This window comes from Pleurodeles waltl, chromosome 2_2, assembly GCF_031143425.1.
Source record: "Pleurodeles waltl isolate 20211129_DDA chromosome 2_2, aPleWal1.hap1.20221129, whole genome shotgun sequence".
In the NCBI taxonomy this organism is placed as follows: domain Eukaryota; kingdom Metazoa; phylum Chordata; class Amphibia; order Caudata; family Salamandridae; genus Pleurodeles; species Pleurodeles waltl.
Window position 1 is genome coordinate 872,713,264 of NC_090439.1, and position 17,648 is coordinate 872,730,911.

The 17,648-nt window shown below is 48.3% G+C and overlaps 1 protein-coding gene across 2 annotated transcripts; it reads left to right on the forward strand.

Annotated features, from left to right (window-relative positions):
- The first annotated feature begins 1,105 nt into the window (after nucleotides 1–1,105).
- OSR2 (odd-skipped related transciption factor 2) lies at nucleotides 1,106–17,439 on the forward strand. Of its 2 annotated transcripts, none has more exons than XM_069220542.1 (4): nucleotides 1,106–1,378; nucleotides 9,928–10,678; nucleotides 14,897–14,996; nucleotides 16,147–17,439. In XM_069220542.1, the coding sequence occupies exons 2-4, from the start codon at nucleotides 9,939–9,941 to the stop codon at nucleotides 16,327–16,329; spliced, it is 1,023 nt and encodes a 340-aa protein (XP_069076643.1). In that variant the 5' UTR covers nucleotides 1,106–1,378; nucleotides 9,928–9,938; the 3' UTR covers nucleotides 16,330–17,439. The 2 variants fall into 2 exon arrangements, with proteins under 2 accessions (XP_069076643.1, XP_069076645.1); XM_069220544.1 differs by having other exon boundaries at nucleotides 1,107–1,378; nucleotides 16,229–17,439.
- The last annotated feature ends 209 nt before the right edge of the window (nucleotides 17,440–17,648 follow it).

Sequence of the window (17,648 nt, forward strand, 5' to 3'; positions counted from 1 at the left end):
TATGATGCCAGTCCATATCAGAGCTCTCTCTCTGAAAACTAGGCACATAAGGGGCCGCACTAGGAGTCCGACTTTATGGATAATAGAACGAATTAACGAGAAATTACATCTCGGATACTAGAGAGCGGTTCAATTTAGCTTACAGATCGTAAAAGTCGCAAGCCCTGAAATGTTGACTGGATTTTTTATTTAAAAACATCTTACATTCCAGTGGTTGTTTATACTTTCTCATCCTAAAAATATCGGCATTTCAACATTAGTAAAATTATGTACATGTTCGCTCTAGCTGCAGAATACTCTCCCTCCTGTAAGATCCACAATTCCCCGATTTGCGCCCCCCAGGGACAGTTAATCGTTTAAAGTGCCTACATGTCGATAGGCCCACCGGGTACCACGCATGCAGGTGTCACAGACCCGGCGCTGTGTTCAAACAAACAGGTGTCAGCAGAAGTCACCGCAGTGCGCTTCAGACCATACCAAATCTCTCAGAGTTACTCCTGCTTAGGGGGAAAGGTCATGTTCCTGTGGGTTTCACAGACAATAATAATAAATATAGCTACTACATTCATGGCGTTTACTGCTGTAGTATTAATATATATTTATATATGTTACTACTGCTATAGTCAGTGCTTTAAATGGAATAATAGAAGTGCAGGTACTCTTTAATAGAGTACCTGCTTGTTTCTGAGAAGTGCCGGTAATCTCCAATTAAAAGTATTACGTTTTTCCTGAGATGTGCCGGTACTCTCCGTCTCAAAATAAAGAAGTGCCGGTACTCAGTACCGGAGAGTACCGGCCCATTTAAAGCACTGGCTATAGTGCAATTATAGGACACTTATTTCCCACGTTGAAGCGCCCCAGACAGAAGTTCCAGCCTTGGAACGGGTGCTGTAGCCCTTTAAGAACCAGTTACATACAAACATAAGGGGCGTGGTCATCAATGGGCGTGTCCCGAACGGTGCGGGCCGAAGCTCTCCGTTCTTTGATGGGCGGGGCTCAGGTTCTATGTGGGCGGGGCTCGGGAGGCCGGCGCCTGAGGGGCGGGGCGTTGGCCGGGCTGGGGGCGGGGCGCGGGGCGGGGCCAGAGGTGGAGGCCTCCTCGCTGCTGAAAGGTGGTGGCGCCCGGAGCCCGCGCTCAGACCCGGAGGAAACTTTGTGGGAGCGCGGAGGGGGAGAGCCGCGGAGCCCGGAGCAGCGAGAGACCCGCGCCCGGCGCTGTCACAGTCTGATCATGCCCGCGGGCGGGTGGAGTCCCCCCGGGGAGCCCCGCTGAGCCCAGGCTCGGTGGAGCCACCGGCCGGCCCTGGGAGCCGCTGAGAGCAGGACAGAGGAGCCGCAGCGGAGCCCGAGGAGGCCCGGGAGCAGCCTCTGGAGCTGGGTAAGTGTCTGAAGTCACGGAGGGGACACTGCACCACTGTTGCTGCAGTGATTCACCTATCACGAGAGCTTTGAGTGTTGTGGTTACACACGCGTGCTTACAGCAGTCTGCACTGCTGCTCCAGTGTTACACCTCTCACTGGAGCTTAGACTGCTGTCATTACATACCCGTGCTTAGAACAGCCTGCCACCTCTGCACTACCGCTCCAGAGTTTCACTACTCACTGGACGTAAAGTTTTGCAGTTACACATCCATGCCTAGAACAGCTTACCACATTTACGCTCTACTGCTCGCTGGAGCTTGGAGTGTTGTCATTACACACCCATGTTTAGAACAGCCTATCACATTTCTGCACTGCCGCTCCAGTGCTACACTACTAACTGGAGCTTAAAACAGTCCGTCGCCTGCCTGCAGAGCTTATCCAGTGCCACACGACTCACTTGACGTAGAGTTGCAGTTACACATCCGTGCTTAGAACAGCCTATCCCCTTTTTGCACTGCTGCTCCAGTGTTGTACTACTCACTGGAGTTTAGAGTGTTGTCAGAACAGCAGGTAATCTCTCTGAAGTGCTGGTCCAGAGTTACACCGCTCACTAGAGTTCACGATTGTTGTTGTGACACGCCTGTGCAGAGCTGTTCCAGTGTTGCACAACTAACGGTGGTTTAGAATGTCGGAATCACACACGCGTGTCTAAAACAGTGGAACCTGTTCCAGTGTTACAAATACTATAAACCAGAACCCTACTAGATCAGACTCAGCCGTCCCGGCACCACTTCAGCAATGTGCAGAGCTGCTTGTGTTACACTCCCCATACGAGTTTAGGCTGTCGAGCTCCCTGTGTGCCTAGCGCCACTGGTCACTTATGTGCAGCGCTCCTTCCCAGAGTCCGCGCTGCACTCTAGAAAACTGCAGAGGGTCACACAGCCACGTCTTGCCGCCTATGTGCAGTGCAGTTTGAGAGTTTCAGTGTTACACTGCCCACTGTAGCTTAGATCAGTGACTGTAGCCTCGTCACCCATGTGGAGGAGATGTTATGCTGTGAACATGAGATTAGACTCCTGCAGTCACGTGTGCGGAGTGCTTCTCTGAGAGGGGGTGTCAGTGCACACAGGGGCCTGAGCTGCTGGGGTGGCACTGCTGGGCACTGATTCACAGAACCAGCGGCACACTGAGCGCATGACTCTGCCGAGGCCATAGCCCGCCTGCGCTGCAGTGATTTATCACTTATGTGCCTGTGCAGTTCAGTGATTAATGGTGCACGATGCTCCCCGGCTTACGTGTAGCGGTTGTTCACACATCTGGTTTTCCACTGTGGACTGGAGCCTAGACTGTTGTGCTTTGACACCTGTGTAACGCGCTTCTTCACAGAGTTTGGGTCACGCAGTGCACAACAGTTTACACTGCCAGGGCCACGCCTGCTCCCATGTCTACACACCTATCTGCCGTGGGTGGTGAGGCAGACTGTGTTACCCGGTGCACAGGTTCGCTCAAAGGCTGCGGCTACGCACAGACCCGCCTCCGTTGCCTTGTCACTTATGCACACAGGTTCCACCGAGAGCCAGGTTACACTCTCCAGGGATCTCCCACAGTTGAGGCCACATACAGACCCCTGCCTTGTCACTAAAGGACACAGGTTCCACCGAGAGCCAGTGTTACATGGTGCACTGATCGCCCACAGGTGGGGTCACACATAGACCGTTGCCTTGTCACTTACGTACACAGGTGCAACCGAGAGCCAGTGTTACACTGTGAACGAGATCACCCAGAGGTGGGGTCACACACAGACCCCCCTCTATTGCCCTGTCATTTGTGCACACATGTTCCACAAGAGCCAGTATTACACTGTGCACTTATCGCCCACAGGTGCACACAGGACACCGGGGATATACCCTGTAGCTTTCTTTCTACGTTGTTTCGGGGGCGCGGGGGTCACTTAGCGGTCAGTGCCACTACTAATCGCTACAGTGAAATTCATGGTTGTTCTGTGCACAGCACGTGCGTGTTTGCGCTGGAAGCAGTGCGTCCAGGGTCAGTCACTCTGTGCATAGTACAGGCAGTGACACAGACAGCTGGCTTGTGCCCTGTGCCTGACCTGCACAGAGCCCCTGCCTCTGCGGTTTGTCAGATTAAAGGCCCGGGCTGGGCTCCCGCTGGCGCCTCCACTGCCTGAGAAACCCGGTGCCAGGCACAGGCAGCGCCATAAACTTATAGGTGGGGCAGTGCCCGCCGTCATGCAGGTAGGGAGAAACACACTAAGTCCGGGGATGTGACCGCACGCAGGGGCGGCGAGGGCCTGGAAACGTGTGTCATGTGGGGGGGACCGTTGACACAAAGAGGGACGAGCAGCGGAAAATCAGGGACACAGGGAATGAGGGGGGGAGGGAAATTCAGTGACATGTAGGGTCGAGCGGTCAGGGAAAATCGGTGACATGCGGACGGCGAGGGGAGCATGGGAAATCGGTGACATGCAGAGCGGCGAGTGGGGCAGGTGTAATAAGAACATATCGCTGAGGAAGAAAGATCGGGATCAGTGACAATATGTGGGCCCCCCCGGGACCCCGAGGGACTGCCCCTTGTGGTCTGGACCAAGACACGGCTTCAGTGGCTCACTGGAACCGGCCGCAGGCTGTGGGTTCTTAGAGTCTCTCATACTTCCAGCCCATAGAAACATACATGTATCATGTGTTGTCGAGTCTGAAAACGCTTCTCACGTTCCGTGTCAGCAGCAGCTTCAGTGACAGTAAAGTTATAACCTTCTGGTGCCACCCCTCCCGTCCTCCTCGGCACAGGGGAGGGCCCTCTTCTTGGAAGAGTAATTCGCAGGTTGTTCAAGCCTCTCGTAGTTAAGCGCACACCAGGCCCGTGTGGTCGTCGCCTTATGGCCCCGGGTTGGCTGATAAACTGCAGGCGTTGCGGCCTGCTATGGGTAACCTCAAGATGTGGTCTCGGCGCTAAGCATGCCACCTGCCAGACTTGCTCTTCCCAGTATCCTGCGAGGAGTGCTTGCTTTTAAGCGCTATGCATGTAGGCCATGAAGGCTAACTTATACTACCTGCCTACCCTGAGCCTTGGCCTTCGGCGATATCCAGGCTGCCTAGGAGGCAAGCTGTTAGGGGCAAAGCCTGCAGCCCCCAGAGCTTGTTCTCAATCTACGCGTGGATTCCACGAGGCCTACTTATGACTGCAGCTACGTAGAACAGCTTGGGAACTATGCCCGCAGTCCCGGTGGCTTGGCCGCTCAAGTCTCTGCATGATTTGTATGTGCTAGTGCCATTACTCGTACTAAACTCCGCCAAGGGCGAACACTTACTGCACAACAGGTTGATCTGATACCCCGCTGAAGTGCGAACTAAATAACTACCCATAATGAACTACACGAGAAACTACGAACTTGTTTAAGTATAGCGCCTCAGACCGGTCCAAGCTGTTTCTGAACGCTGCATGCTTTTATAACAGGGGCCACGGGAAGCTGAGCGCTCTGTTCAGGATCACGCAGTGTGGAGAAGTGGGAAAGCCCGCCTCCTCTGGCCCCACATCTGACAGACCACCTACCTCTCCGTGTGGTCGCGAATGCCCGCCAAGAGGCGCAGGGAAGGGAAATTCCATTGTGGTAAAGTGGAGAAAAACAAGCGTCGAACACTGCTCCGAGAACCTGTAAATTAAATGATATACTTTTCTGGTGGAGAGGTGTCCCCTCACCAAAAACTCAAGGGGAGGGGGCAGTTGTACATCGATGTGTTTTCGTTTGCTTTGATAAATACATAACTTAGTAGTAATAATCACAATGATTCAAATAGGTGGCAATACAAATCAAATATGTCCCAAAAAGACATGTCATTGCACCCATAGCCTACGAGGTTCTACCCCTAAGGCTTCTACCACACGTTATGTTCAGACGACTTAAAATGGCGGGGGCGATAGGGGCAGCGGAAGGTTCTAATAGCGCCTACATTATGCGGGGAGGGGTGTATCAATGGATTCACTGGCAAGGAAGTTACACTATTACAAAAATAAATTGATATAAGTGCCTCAAGCCTCCATTCTGGTGCCACGGAATCAAACCTCTTCCGAGTGCTTTGAACTTCAGACTTGCAGTGGCTGAATACTCACAGCCACAGCTCAGGGAAATCTGCGCGCACGTATTATGAAGGCAGACTGTAGTCAGTAAAACAAAGGACATCATGGGAAAGGGGGGTTTATTTTGAATTAGTGCTTTCTAGAGATGATACGTGTAAATTTGGGGTCAGTCTGTATTCGTGGGAGGTGCGTGTGACGTGGATGCTTTGAATCATACTGAACAACAAAACAAGAACTAAAATTTAACGTTAAAACAGAATGTCCAGATGCGACCCCGACTGAATTCCACAGCGAGGCGAGTTATAGAAATGTGTCCGAGGGTACATCTCGCGCACAGAAGTGCGAGTTTACCCTGCGATCTAGGGTGCGTCGAGGACCATGTGTCGGTTTTTAGAAAAAAATAAAAACACTTCAATCTGAAACCGGAATATACAACGGTCAAACGCAGTTTGTCGTTTTCTGACGACTGTTTGAGGCGGCTGTATCTGAATGTGAACAAACTAAAGCCGTATAAGAGAACGGCTTATTTATGATTCGTCCCAATAGATGCGCCTTTTGCATTTAATCTGAATTGTAATTTGTGGATTTCATTTCAGATATTTGTGCATTTTAGTTTGCGTATTTCTACATTTTAGCTTCTGTGTTTTATTTTATTTGTGCAATTTAATTTTTATTTCCACTTGTACGTTTTAACTTGTCTCCGTAACTGTTTGTGTGTTGTGTATATTTGTGCACCAGATTTTCTTATTATCATTTGTGTATTTTGATTGTCTATTATGACATTTCACTTGGTGTATTTGTACACTTTAATTTGTGTGTTTTGTGTATGTTAGCGTGTCTTTTCATACATTCCATTTGTCTTGTTTTGTGCAAATCAGCTGCACATAATGCTCACAATGGATTATAGTTTCTGTGAATGAGCTCTTCCTGCTGGCTGTTCATTTTCGTTTGTCTTTCGGTGCGCTTCCATCTGTGGCAATTGTGTTGCAGTGTTTTTTCTAAGTAATGCCTTGTACCATGCAGGCAATGAGAGGCGTCTTAATTGGAAAAAAAAGCTTTTACTCCTGGATGTCTTCGACGGTAAAACGCCTCCCCCCTCTCCCCCCCCCCACGCGAGATTAACAGTGGGAATGTTTACTAGAAGAGGGAGGTTACAGCCTCGGTCCAGTGGTCTGAGTGAAACTGTCCCCAGCTCTCATTACCCCCACGCATCTTCTCCCGGGGGTCACATACCTGCGGATGAGGGCCGCAGCGCCCAGGGAGGCACGGAGACACCCCCGTCCATATCTGCGCATAGCGTACACTGTTCACAGTCACCTCGTAACTTCCTCTGCTTGAAATGGGCGCCCGAGAGACTGTATCAGCAGCATTTACCGTCACTATTAGAAATACCGTGTGCACAGATGTTAGAGGCCTAGTGTTGATATTAACAACCATTTGCTAATCTGCCGCTATTTGTATTTATTTAAAATAAACCTGTTTGTGCACAAACACAACATAGTCACGAATGTATGTGATGTATGCAAATGCCCACAGTGCTGTTTATTACCAGTACTGAGTGCTCGGGGGTGACCAGAGAGGCCACGTCTGTCCCTCAACACCGGTGTAAATAGCATTTTCCACTTTATGGTTGAACGCCTTCTGTTTGTTCCAAGGAGATTCCAAGCACTAGGGGTTAAATCCCAGGAGTGGGATTCATTAAATGGGTATTTTGCAAGACCGTTAGTTAGAATGTGCTGTGCTAATACCATTCAGTTCACAACTGTGCTAATGCACTTGGCCTGGCACGTGTATAGCACACGTGAACCGCTTCAGTATGGGCACGGTTAGCGCTTTACTACCCCCCCCCCCCTCCCAAAGTCCTCAGAACTCTCACGGTGGCGCAGCTGTCTGCGAACCGTCTCGAGCCTGGGCGACACTACGTGCCTCGTGATCTTTCATTAGCTTGTCTCCTGTCCCTGCACAGGATATGTAGACTACAAAAATGGTAGACGTCTGTAGCATAGCCGCCCGTGTACACACCTGCAGGTTAGGGTGAGGTGCTTAACTTGCACCATGGCACTGTTCTGTGGAAATTTACCAACACGTTTCAAAGGTACTGAACTAATATAATCCTTTGCACTATCCGCAGGGGGGCATGGTGATGTCGTTTACCCCTGTACAACCCTGCAGTTTACGTGATGTGCACGTAGTGTGCTTAACCCCGTGCGATTCTGCAGGAGGATGTAAAAGTGCGTGCAGCCCAATGCACTGTCTGAAAGAGGGCATGGTGATGTGTTTATGACCTGTACTATTTGTAAGGAGACTATGGTGACGTGCTGAAGTCCATGCAAATACGGAGGGTTTAATACATCTACTGTATAATTCTACTGGGGAGCAGCAAAGAGTATAATAGCCCGGTGTACTATCCTGCAAGAGAGTGTAGAGAAGTGCACAATAACCCTCTGTTAAATCCCTTGGAAGAGTTAGAGAAGTGAATAACCCCATGTACTATCCTGCAGGGGGCGCAGAGAAGTGCATAATAAACTCGTGTACAATCCTGCATCATTGAGTAGTGAAATGCATAATTACCCCCTGAAATATCCCTCGGTACGGTACGGTGAGGTCCGTAACCTCTACACAGTCCTGCAGACAGAAGGTTCGAGGTGATGAAGGTACATGCCGGTGCAGGCAGATTCAACGATCACCGGCAGGTACAGTTTAAAATGCAGCGGCTTGGTCATGCAGAACCTCCTCTCCCCACCCCTGTCGGAGGAGCCCCTCCTTGCGCACCTCTGGACAGATGCTGCCGCCCCGCTCCATCTGGAAAGGATCTGGATGCAAAGTGCCGAAGCCCGGAGAGCTGGGAAGTGTTACTTTTCCCCCTTCAGAAATCCTGATAAATTAGATGATGTTGAAGGAAAGAAAATAAGCACTGGGGCTGGGAAGAGACGAGCCTACCCCTCCACCTCCGCTGAAGATGATCCCTCGACGCCTAATGGACTCTGCAAAGTGTTACAAATCAGGACACACCTCCCCGGGGGGTGGGAGGCCGCAAGGCCCGGTATCCCCAATCTTAGTCTAAGGCGTCTGTTTTGCGAACGGTTATCTTGAGCGCGGGCACACTGTGCTCGGCGCGTAGAAGCTACGATCACACACGTACTGTTACCGCAAGGGAGGTGCCTAAAACCGCCCCCGCGCGGACCGCCAGCAGTCCGCACTGGCACCGCGGCGCCCTCCTGGCTTCGTCGGCTCCGCGCGTAGAGTGCGCATGCGTACGCACCCCACGCTGAGGCACGCAGACACGCACGCACGCACTGTCAGTCTCAGAAGCAAACTTGGGTAGCGTGGAGCTTCCTGTGTTACTCTGAAAACATTGCTTAGCCCGATAATTGCTTAAAAAACCCACTCTATTGTCTTTAACGTAACATTTGATTGACTTCAGTCGTGGCACTATATACTGACAGAAAATAACGGTTAAGGAATAATAGGGTTTTCGCCTTTTTGGGTATTTGTGCGGTATTTGTACTTGTGGTTTTCACATAGAAAGTGGTGTGTGGTCGGGCGCCTATCTCCTCCTGGGGTGGGTGTTCAGTCGGTGTTCAGTGGCCCGTGAAGATATGCACAGGGTTGCTAGGGGGTGATTGGGGCGGTAGCGAGGTAGGAGTGACTGCAGAGTTAACTGTCAGGATGCCAGGAGTGTATTCCACGAGTGAATGCCACAGATAACTGTCCTGTGTGAGTGAAACCCGGAAAAAAGGTTCCTCTTCAAAGTTATTTCTTCACATACTCGCAATGAAATGCCGCTCTTCTCTTCTCCCCTTATGGTTTTAACTTCGCAGTCACGCCACTGACTGTCCTCGCTCGCAATGTGATCCACACCCTACAAGGACACATGACGAACACTGGCCCTCACCTCTTACCCAATAAAACATTAGTAGCTGCCCTTCTCATCCTTCTTATCCCGAACACGTCCCTTAGTGTACCACCAGTGACTGCCCCGCTCCTCCCCGTTGGAGTGATTCCTGCACTAATGCCACATGCGTGACTGCCTGCCCCTCTTCTCACATTTGGATGTATTCCTCCTAATGCCACCCGAGTGACTACCCGCTCCTCTTATTTCCTTGAGATTTACTCCTGTTTTAATGCCATGTGAGTGACTGCCCCTCTTTTTTCCTTGGGGTGATTCCTACTTTAATGCCACGAGTGACTTAGTGCTGAATCTTCCACCCTAAGTCCAGAGTGACTGTCTGCCCGTCATTTCTTCTGATTGATTCCTGCTCAAATGGTACACGAGTGACTGTCTGATCCTCTTCTCCTTGGTAGTGATTGTTGTGCTAATACTACACGAGTGAGTGACTGCCCCTCTTCTCTCATTGAGATTGATTCCTGCTCCAGTGGTACATGAGTGACTGTCTGCCCCTCTTCTCCTTCGGAGTGATTCTAGTGCTAATGCCACCTGAGTGACTGTCTGACCCTCTTCTTTCCTTAGGATTCCTGCCCATGGTCGGAGTGGAGCACAGCAGTCCGAAAAAAGAAGCACTGCCTCTTGTGATTACGCCTGCTTGGGAAGGGAAGATGGGGAGTAAAGCGCTGCCTGCCCCTATTCCCCTGCACCCATCACTGCAGCTCACCAACTACTCCTTCCTGCAAGCTGTCAACACGTTTCCGGCCGCGGTAGACCAGCTGCAGGGCCTCTATGGACTGAGCGCGGTGCAGACCATGCACATGAACCACTGGACTCTGGGCTATCCCAGCTTGCACGGCATCAGCAGCTCAACTATCACTGAAATGGCAGCTGCGCAAGGCCTGCTGGACGCTCGCTTCTCTTTTCCTGGGCTGCCCTTTGCTGCTGCCCACCTTTTCCACCCCAAGCAAGGTAGCCTTGCCCGAGGACTTCCTACTCTGCACCGCAAGGACAGGCCACGCTTTGACTTTGCCAACCTGGCTATTGCCGCCACTCAGGAGGACCCACCCAAGCTCGGGGATCTGGCAAAACTGAGTCCAGGACCGGGGGCCACTCTGGGCTCTGAGATCAGTAAGCTGTCCCCTGACAGAAAGCCCTCGCGGGGCCGACTGCCCTCCAAGACCAAGAAGGAGTTCATTTGCAAATTCTGTGGCAGACATTTCACTAAGTCTTACAACCTCCTTATCCACGAGAGGACCCACACTGACGAGAGGCCATATACCTGCGACATTTGCCACAAGGCCTTCCGGAGGCAGGACCACCTGCGGGACCACAGGTGAGGGGACTGGACAGCCCATCTAGAGGTCAAGAGGTGAGGGGGGAGGAGAGGAGGGTCCACTTTTAAGGCAAATGGATAGGGAGCAGGACAGCTAGAACCAGTTCTTAAGTCACAGAGGATTTGGTAGGTGATACCATCTAAGGGACTGCAGAACATGAGAAGAGTGGGAGAAATCAGTTATGGGGCTACAAGTAAAGCAGCCAGGGAAGAAGACCTATCTCAGGGGCCACAGATCAGGAAAGGGGTCAGGATGTACTCCCTTGGTGGGAAGAAGTGACTTATAAAGGCAAAATAAACCACTCAGATGGCAAAAGAGAGCGGACAAACCTCCTCTGGGGTCACAGGTGATGGTAAGGGCTGGCTTCACCACATCACAAATGGATCTCAGGGAACACACAAACAAGTGAAGGGTCACAAGCGATAAAGCCTGCAAACTTGATTAGCTGAGGCACTACAGGTTATATGGTAGGATTGGAGAAGCTACCTGAGTGGTAACGGGAGGGGGGTACAGGACACAGAGGATTGCCTAATGGACGCAAAACTGTCAGTAGGGCATGCAGCACTTCTGGAGGATTCATGGGTAGTGAACAGTACCCAGCACTACCGGATGAAGCAGCACCAAACCAAATTCACAACTCCAGACCAGTAGCAAACAGTTTAAAAAATGATATAACTTAATAAAAATATACACCCTTCATAACATTGTGTAGGAGACGAGGCGACACTCAAGGGTACATTGGCCAGAGAAACAGTATAGAGAAAGCCGAGCGAGAGAGGGCGCCACTGCAGAATGAAACCGAATTAGAGAAACACTTACAAAAAAGATCAGTAGAGCACTGCATAACTAATGGGGCAAGTGGTGCACCGAATAAAACAGGCATGAGTAAAACTGTGCACACAGCACTTGCTGGGCCACACCAGCTTGTGTTCATCGGGACTCACGGAGCTCTTACCAAAATATAGGATACTCTTTGCTATTGCAATAATTAATAATATAAATCAGGATTTTCCAGACCTAAAACTGATTAAAAAATCTTTTATTCTGGTAAAACGCATTAAGTGTTTACACGCATGTACATGTTTATAATAGTTCCTTAGTGTTACTGAAATCTTTTTTTTGTCTTTCCTGCTTAACTAATCCATAAGTCAGAAGGTGGTTCTAAAACTGCAAGCAAAGCAGATCACACATATTTTACTCTCATGTGTTAACTTTGTGTGACGCTGAGAATCACTTTACGCTGTTTTACTTCTACCTTTGCTTTAGATCCCTGTATCCTCAACCAGGCCCTTCTTGATGCAAGATGAGACAAAGTAGTGCTTCCTGTCTTCTTTATGCATAATCTCCACTGCCCCTTTCATCCTTTGTCTCCTGGGGGCATGCTACCAAAGGGACCCGGAAGCGCAACAAGTGCTCCATGGTTCTCTCCAAAGGAAGGGCTGCAGATTCTATGCAGTGGGACACCGCACCCTGGCCAGGGGTGGTGGAAGGCGCTCATCAGGGAAGATGTAGTGTTTGACTGAACCTGCACAAGAGTAGAAACACAGAGCAGAAGATTAACCTTTTTTCTGTGCTATGTAGTGTGCAGCACATTAGCAAATGCAGAGGTAGAGCATGTGCAGCAGGAAGTGGCGACCCTGGCCCTGGTATGTGCTGGTGCATTTAGCGAGGGTGTGCCCAGGCACCAACTGGAGGAGCAATCCCTGTCTAGCAATACGATCTGGGGTTTATACAACCTGGCAAATTAAGTATCGAGGGCCCAAAAACAGCTGAACTATTTTTCTTTTTTTAACTATAAGCCAATTATACTGGTGTCCTCACGGTGATCTTTAATAAAATATACTAATACATAAAATCAGAGAAGAAAACAAGTTGTTATAGGGCTCGATATCCCAGAGGAGCAGGTGTTTCAGTGGCAGCTAATTTATGCAGTAGCTATAGTGTGTGATTTGTAAATTGTAACTCTGGCTATTTCACAATTAACTCAGAGGAACACTACTCACTCGGCTCTTTGTAAGAGAAAACAGAGAGACGAATAAGAGATGACAGAGAGACGTCCAAGAAATCAGTGAAACATCATTAGAATTGTAGAGAAAGGCACCTTGGAAAACAGAAACACCATAGAGGTGGCACTAAAAGATAGAAAATAGAAGCACCACAGGACATCAGAGAGGAACACCCAGACAAAACACCGAAACAGCATAGAGTCTTCGGAGAAATAAATGGGCCCAGGGAGGCAGAGAGCCAATATAGAGAAGGCAGAGATAGTGATCACAGAACGATTGTAGACGGAGAAGAGAGACTCACAGAGAGAAAAATATCAGAAAAAATAGCAGAACAATAGAAAAACACAGGAACTGTAAGAGCAAAGTTAGACTGCAGACAGAGGGAGCTCATTATAGAGACATCCAGAAAGTCGGAGAAAACCCGAAGAAACACCTGTTAATGTCAGTAAACCCAGTTTAGATCTTTAAACAAACAGTACCAAATTCTATAACTACCAAAAAATATTAGGGACGACGAAGTATTGGCTAAGAAAATGACCAAATCGTAAGTAACAATAACACTGCAGAATTGTCATAAATGAAGAATAGCGTTTACTGTCTGTTTAAGAGACACGTGGCATATGTTGAATTTTTCTAGGCAAATTATCCAGGATAATCTACAATAAACTAATGTCACCAAAGGAGCGAATCTGTGATTATTGAAATCGAACCGCTTCTCGGTGCTGTATATATTTTAATCTATCATAAAAATAATTGCGTTGATACTCTAAAATGAAATGGGCAATAATAATAAAGAACAACCGCCATTATTGTTAACAACAATATAATAACGAACAACCATTATTATTGTTATTATCGGTGATGATAAGAATTACTTTTATTCTTGCTTGTTAATAATTGTTCTTTTGATGTATTATTATTATTACTACTATTATTATCATTATTACTGCCGTTACTATTATTGTTACTGTTGTTTTTAATAATAACAATAACTGTTGTTGTTTTGTTATTATTATCGCCGCTATTAGTAGATCATTATTATTACTTGATTTCATTTTTATTAATAACAGTGGTGCTAATAGTATTAGCTGCTATTGGTATAACCATAATAAAGGCAAAGTGCCAATTAGAAGGAATCGTTGTCGGCTGCGCGTCCGGTAACTGATAGTACAACACATCAGTGAAACTCAAGGGCACCCGCCCGAAGCGCCCGTAGCTCACAGATACTGCTTGGGGCCTTGGGCGGAATGGGGCCCCTGTGACTTGTTTGGGGGGTTGTAGACGCCTCACGCTCCGCAGGGGCCTTCTTACCTTACGCCCCTGCGAAGGTGACAACCAGAAGCATGCTGTATAGTACGGAAACGGAAACGTTTACTTGTAAGACAGACGGGCAGCGATGGGGAGCCAGACCTCAGCCGAGGCAATATGTCCCTTTTGTGGTATTTTATCGATTTCATTTTTTTGCTGCGGTTTTTGTCGTTTCCAAGCCCAGGAAAAGTGTTACTAGTATCAACCTAATAATGTAATTCTGTCTCATAACAAGCCCCGAGCAGTGTTAGGGGCGAGGAGTACAGGAGTCCCCCTCCGTGGGAGTTTGCTGGACGGGGCCGCGCACACGGACATAGAAACTCATCCCTGGTTTGCACCGGCGCGCGTGAGGGGCGCCTGAGAGGAGAGGCGCCCGCGTCAGCTGCCCTCCTCACCTTCTGGGACGTTTCAAGGCTATTTTATCCAGGCCTGCGCACAGCGCCTACATGTCCCGGTTTAGCGGTTCGAGGCTTTCGTTTCGTTCCTCAATTTAATCCCAGGCTCAGGCGAAGAGACCCCGTGTCTCGCGGCAGCGCACGTGCGCTCGCAGGCCTGCCCTCAGGATCCCAGGGTTTTCAGGAAGACCTTCATTTTTTAGTGACAACCAGACCGCCACCTCGCGCAGTGACGCTTCCAGGTGTCCGTCTTTGGCCATCCATATTATTGTCACAATACCGCGCGCACACAACGGCATTAAATTGAAAGTAGAAATGAATACATTTGTTCACAATAATGAAACTCTAAGAAGGTGTTTGTTGTTTGCTGTAGAAGGATAAATCTTGTGCCACAAAACGGACGCAATTTTTTTTTTTAAATCTCCAGAAACGTACACGAGCGCCTGGTCTTGTTTGTGTGTCTTTCTCCTGTTGCTTCCGCTGAGCCCTGCTCTCTCTTAACCCACAGATACATCCATTCCAAGGAGAAGCCGTTCAAATGCCAGGAGTGCGGGAAGGGCTTCTGCCAGTCGAGGACCCTGGCGGTGCACAAAACTCTGCACATGCAGGTGAGGGCCCATCGCCGCGCGCCGCAGCACGCGCTCAGGCCGCGCTCGAGCCGCCACAGCACTGCGCACCAGGCCGTAGAGTAGGCGCATTGGTCGTCAAATGTGCGCCTTACAAACCCAGGAAACTATTTGGGAAATGTATCACACATGCCCACATTTAGAAAAAACAAAGAGGGAGATTCACATAAAGTACATTAAATTTAACTCATCACTTATATTGGTGCGATGGTAGTTTTAATTAGGCGAAAACTAAAATAATAGAGTTGTATTTGCTTTTGAAATGTATATTATCTCTCCTAAGTCGGATGTTGGCATGTATGCATTTTCTGTGTATGTCTTTTTGCCTGCAAGCGTGCATGATTTAGAATTTTGTAATGTTATCTGGCAAGTTGACCACATTAGCACTGTATTTTATAGCACATATAGAGACATGTAGTAGTAATTTGACTTTCATTGTTCTTCAAAATACTAATAGATATGTATTTTTGATGGGTGTATGTGTGTGTCTATGTAGATATATCTATGCATTAGACATTAAGGCTAACCATGTAATGTGATTAAATATTGTTCTTAAATGGTTCCGGTGGCATCATTCAGCCTGGTGGTTTGTAAATGTCACTAGAATCTAGAGATGGCAATATAGGACCATATTACATGTTCTGTATTTTTTTTTAATATCACTTACATGTTTATTTTGGGATAGTTGACTTAAAAACCTGCGGTCTTCAAAGTGCAGCTAACAGTGACCACTTATTGCAATTACAATGTTTAGAGTTTGTTTCCCTTTCATGAAAATAAAACCTAGGCAGAAGTAATGAAACAATGTGCAGTGTGAATCCTGCGCTTTTTACTTTTTATAAAGAGATTTGTCAGTGTTGTTGTTCAAAGGCATGTTTAAACTGGCTTCTATAATTTGTGATAGACAAATTGCATTATGCCTTTTTAAAAAATAAAATAGCTGCATGCTTCAGTGCTACACTCTTATGGGGTAAGAAGTGAAATGGTGTTAAGTTATAGAATTAATTAATATTTGCTTACCTCACGGGGTGCCAGGCACCTCTGTTTTGTGCTGTTCAGTGTAAAGAGACTAAAACGTATTGTGAGGTAGTTTGGAAAGGATTAATCCTTTGCTTGCTTCAAATCTGAACAGGAATCTCCACACAAATGCCCCACTTGTGGAAGAACCTTTAATCAGAGAAGTAATCTGAAAACTCACCTTCTTACCCATACAGACATCAAGCCCTACAGCTGTGAGCAGTGCGGCAAAGTGTTCAGGCGAAACTGCGACCTGCGGAGGCACAGTCTGACTCACAGCCCCCGGAGGGACTGCTAGCACAGCCTGGACTCTCCCTCAAGCCCAGGCCTTTTCACCAGCCTGGACTTTCCTCTGAGCCTGGACTCTGACCAGCCCAGGATTCTGCCCCCAGTCAGGACTCTTTCTCAAGTGAAGGACTGTGCGGCCAAACCAGGATGCTCTTGTTGCGAGGACTCTCTCCCTTATGCCAAGGATTCTTCATCCAGCCGTGCCTCTCTCTGACCATCTGTCTCTGTCCATCTGGCCCAGCTACCTGAACTCTGTACATAGCGTGGCTTTTCCATTCACTCCAGCACTTCTCCAAGCCAGGCTTTATCTCAAGCCCGGGAAATCTGTTTCATCCCTGCAGCCTAGAACACTTTTTCACTCATGCCAGGCTGCTCTGCACACAGTCCTGCTACTCTTTGCAACCACGCCTAAAATACCCCTTCAGCCCAAGACTATCATTCTTACATAGAGCTCCCCTCTACCATTCCACTCAGCCACCACTTCCTCTCCAGCCAGCATGGTGCACGCTCTAGGCCCAGCCATTCTAGTGGCCTTTGAGTCTGGGCCTGACACAACACCACCTCCTCACATTCCTCACCATCCTTGTGCTTTTTGTAACTCTGGTCAGTATTTCTCATCACCCACAGGCCCGCATTTACACCAACCTTACTTCCACTTTTCAGCACATCACTAGATTTTCTGGTACCCTCAAAATCTCTTCACGAGGATTCTCTATATCCCAACTGGAAATACATCGGCACCCGGGCTTCCATCCACATTATCCTTCACTGTGCCCCTTCATATATTTATCCATCCTTGCTCCCCAAAACTGCCTAGTGCACTTCCGTTACCACCTGCAAGATCTGCTGCTGGACCTAGCCTATTCTCCCCGGTGGCCCTTGATACTACCCCTACCCCTGACTGAGGCAGCGCCCTCACCACTTGCGCTCAAGGACTTGAATGCACTTGGATGATAAAGCTTTAACCAAAGACTGAGCGCCCCTCTGTGCATATAGCGGCTCATTTTCGAGCTCTGTAAATAAAGTTTTGTATTGTACTGTTTCAATTCATATTGATACAGAGATTGAGCGTCAAAATATCTTTAAGACTATATTTCTGAAATAAAATCTTTTCAAGTAACCAGTGCTTTTTTTTGCGTCGGTGTGTACATAAACCGTTTATGTTTGCACACGCTCCACCTGATATTAAAGTACTATTTATTCATTCAATTCTGTTTCATGCAGCACATCAGCGTGACATATTTTTTAAATAAAAAAGTATAGTTTCATATTGTATTTGCATTACTGTATAAATCTGCAAGTGTTGTGATAGCATAACCGCAAGTACCT

Excerpts from the sequence above, each read along its gene's own strand:
- OSR2 (XM_069220542.1), top strand. The coding sequence starts at position 9,939 with ATGGTCGGAGTGGAGCACAGCAGTCCGAAAAAAGAAGCACTGCCTCTT. Across the intron at positions 10,679-14,896 it reads GACCACCTGCGGGACCACAG|ATACATCCATTCCAAGGAGA; the intron begins GTGAGGGGACTG and ends CTTAACCCACAG. Across the intron at positions 14,997-16,146 it reads ACAAAACTCTGCACATGCAG|GAATCTCCACACAAATGCCC; the intron begins GTGAGGGCCCAT and ends AAATCTGAACAG.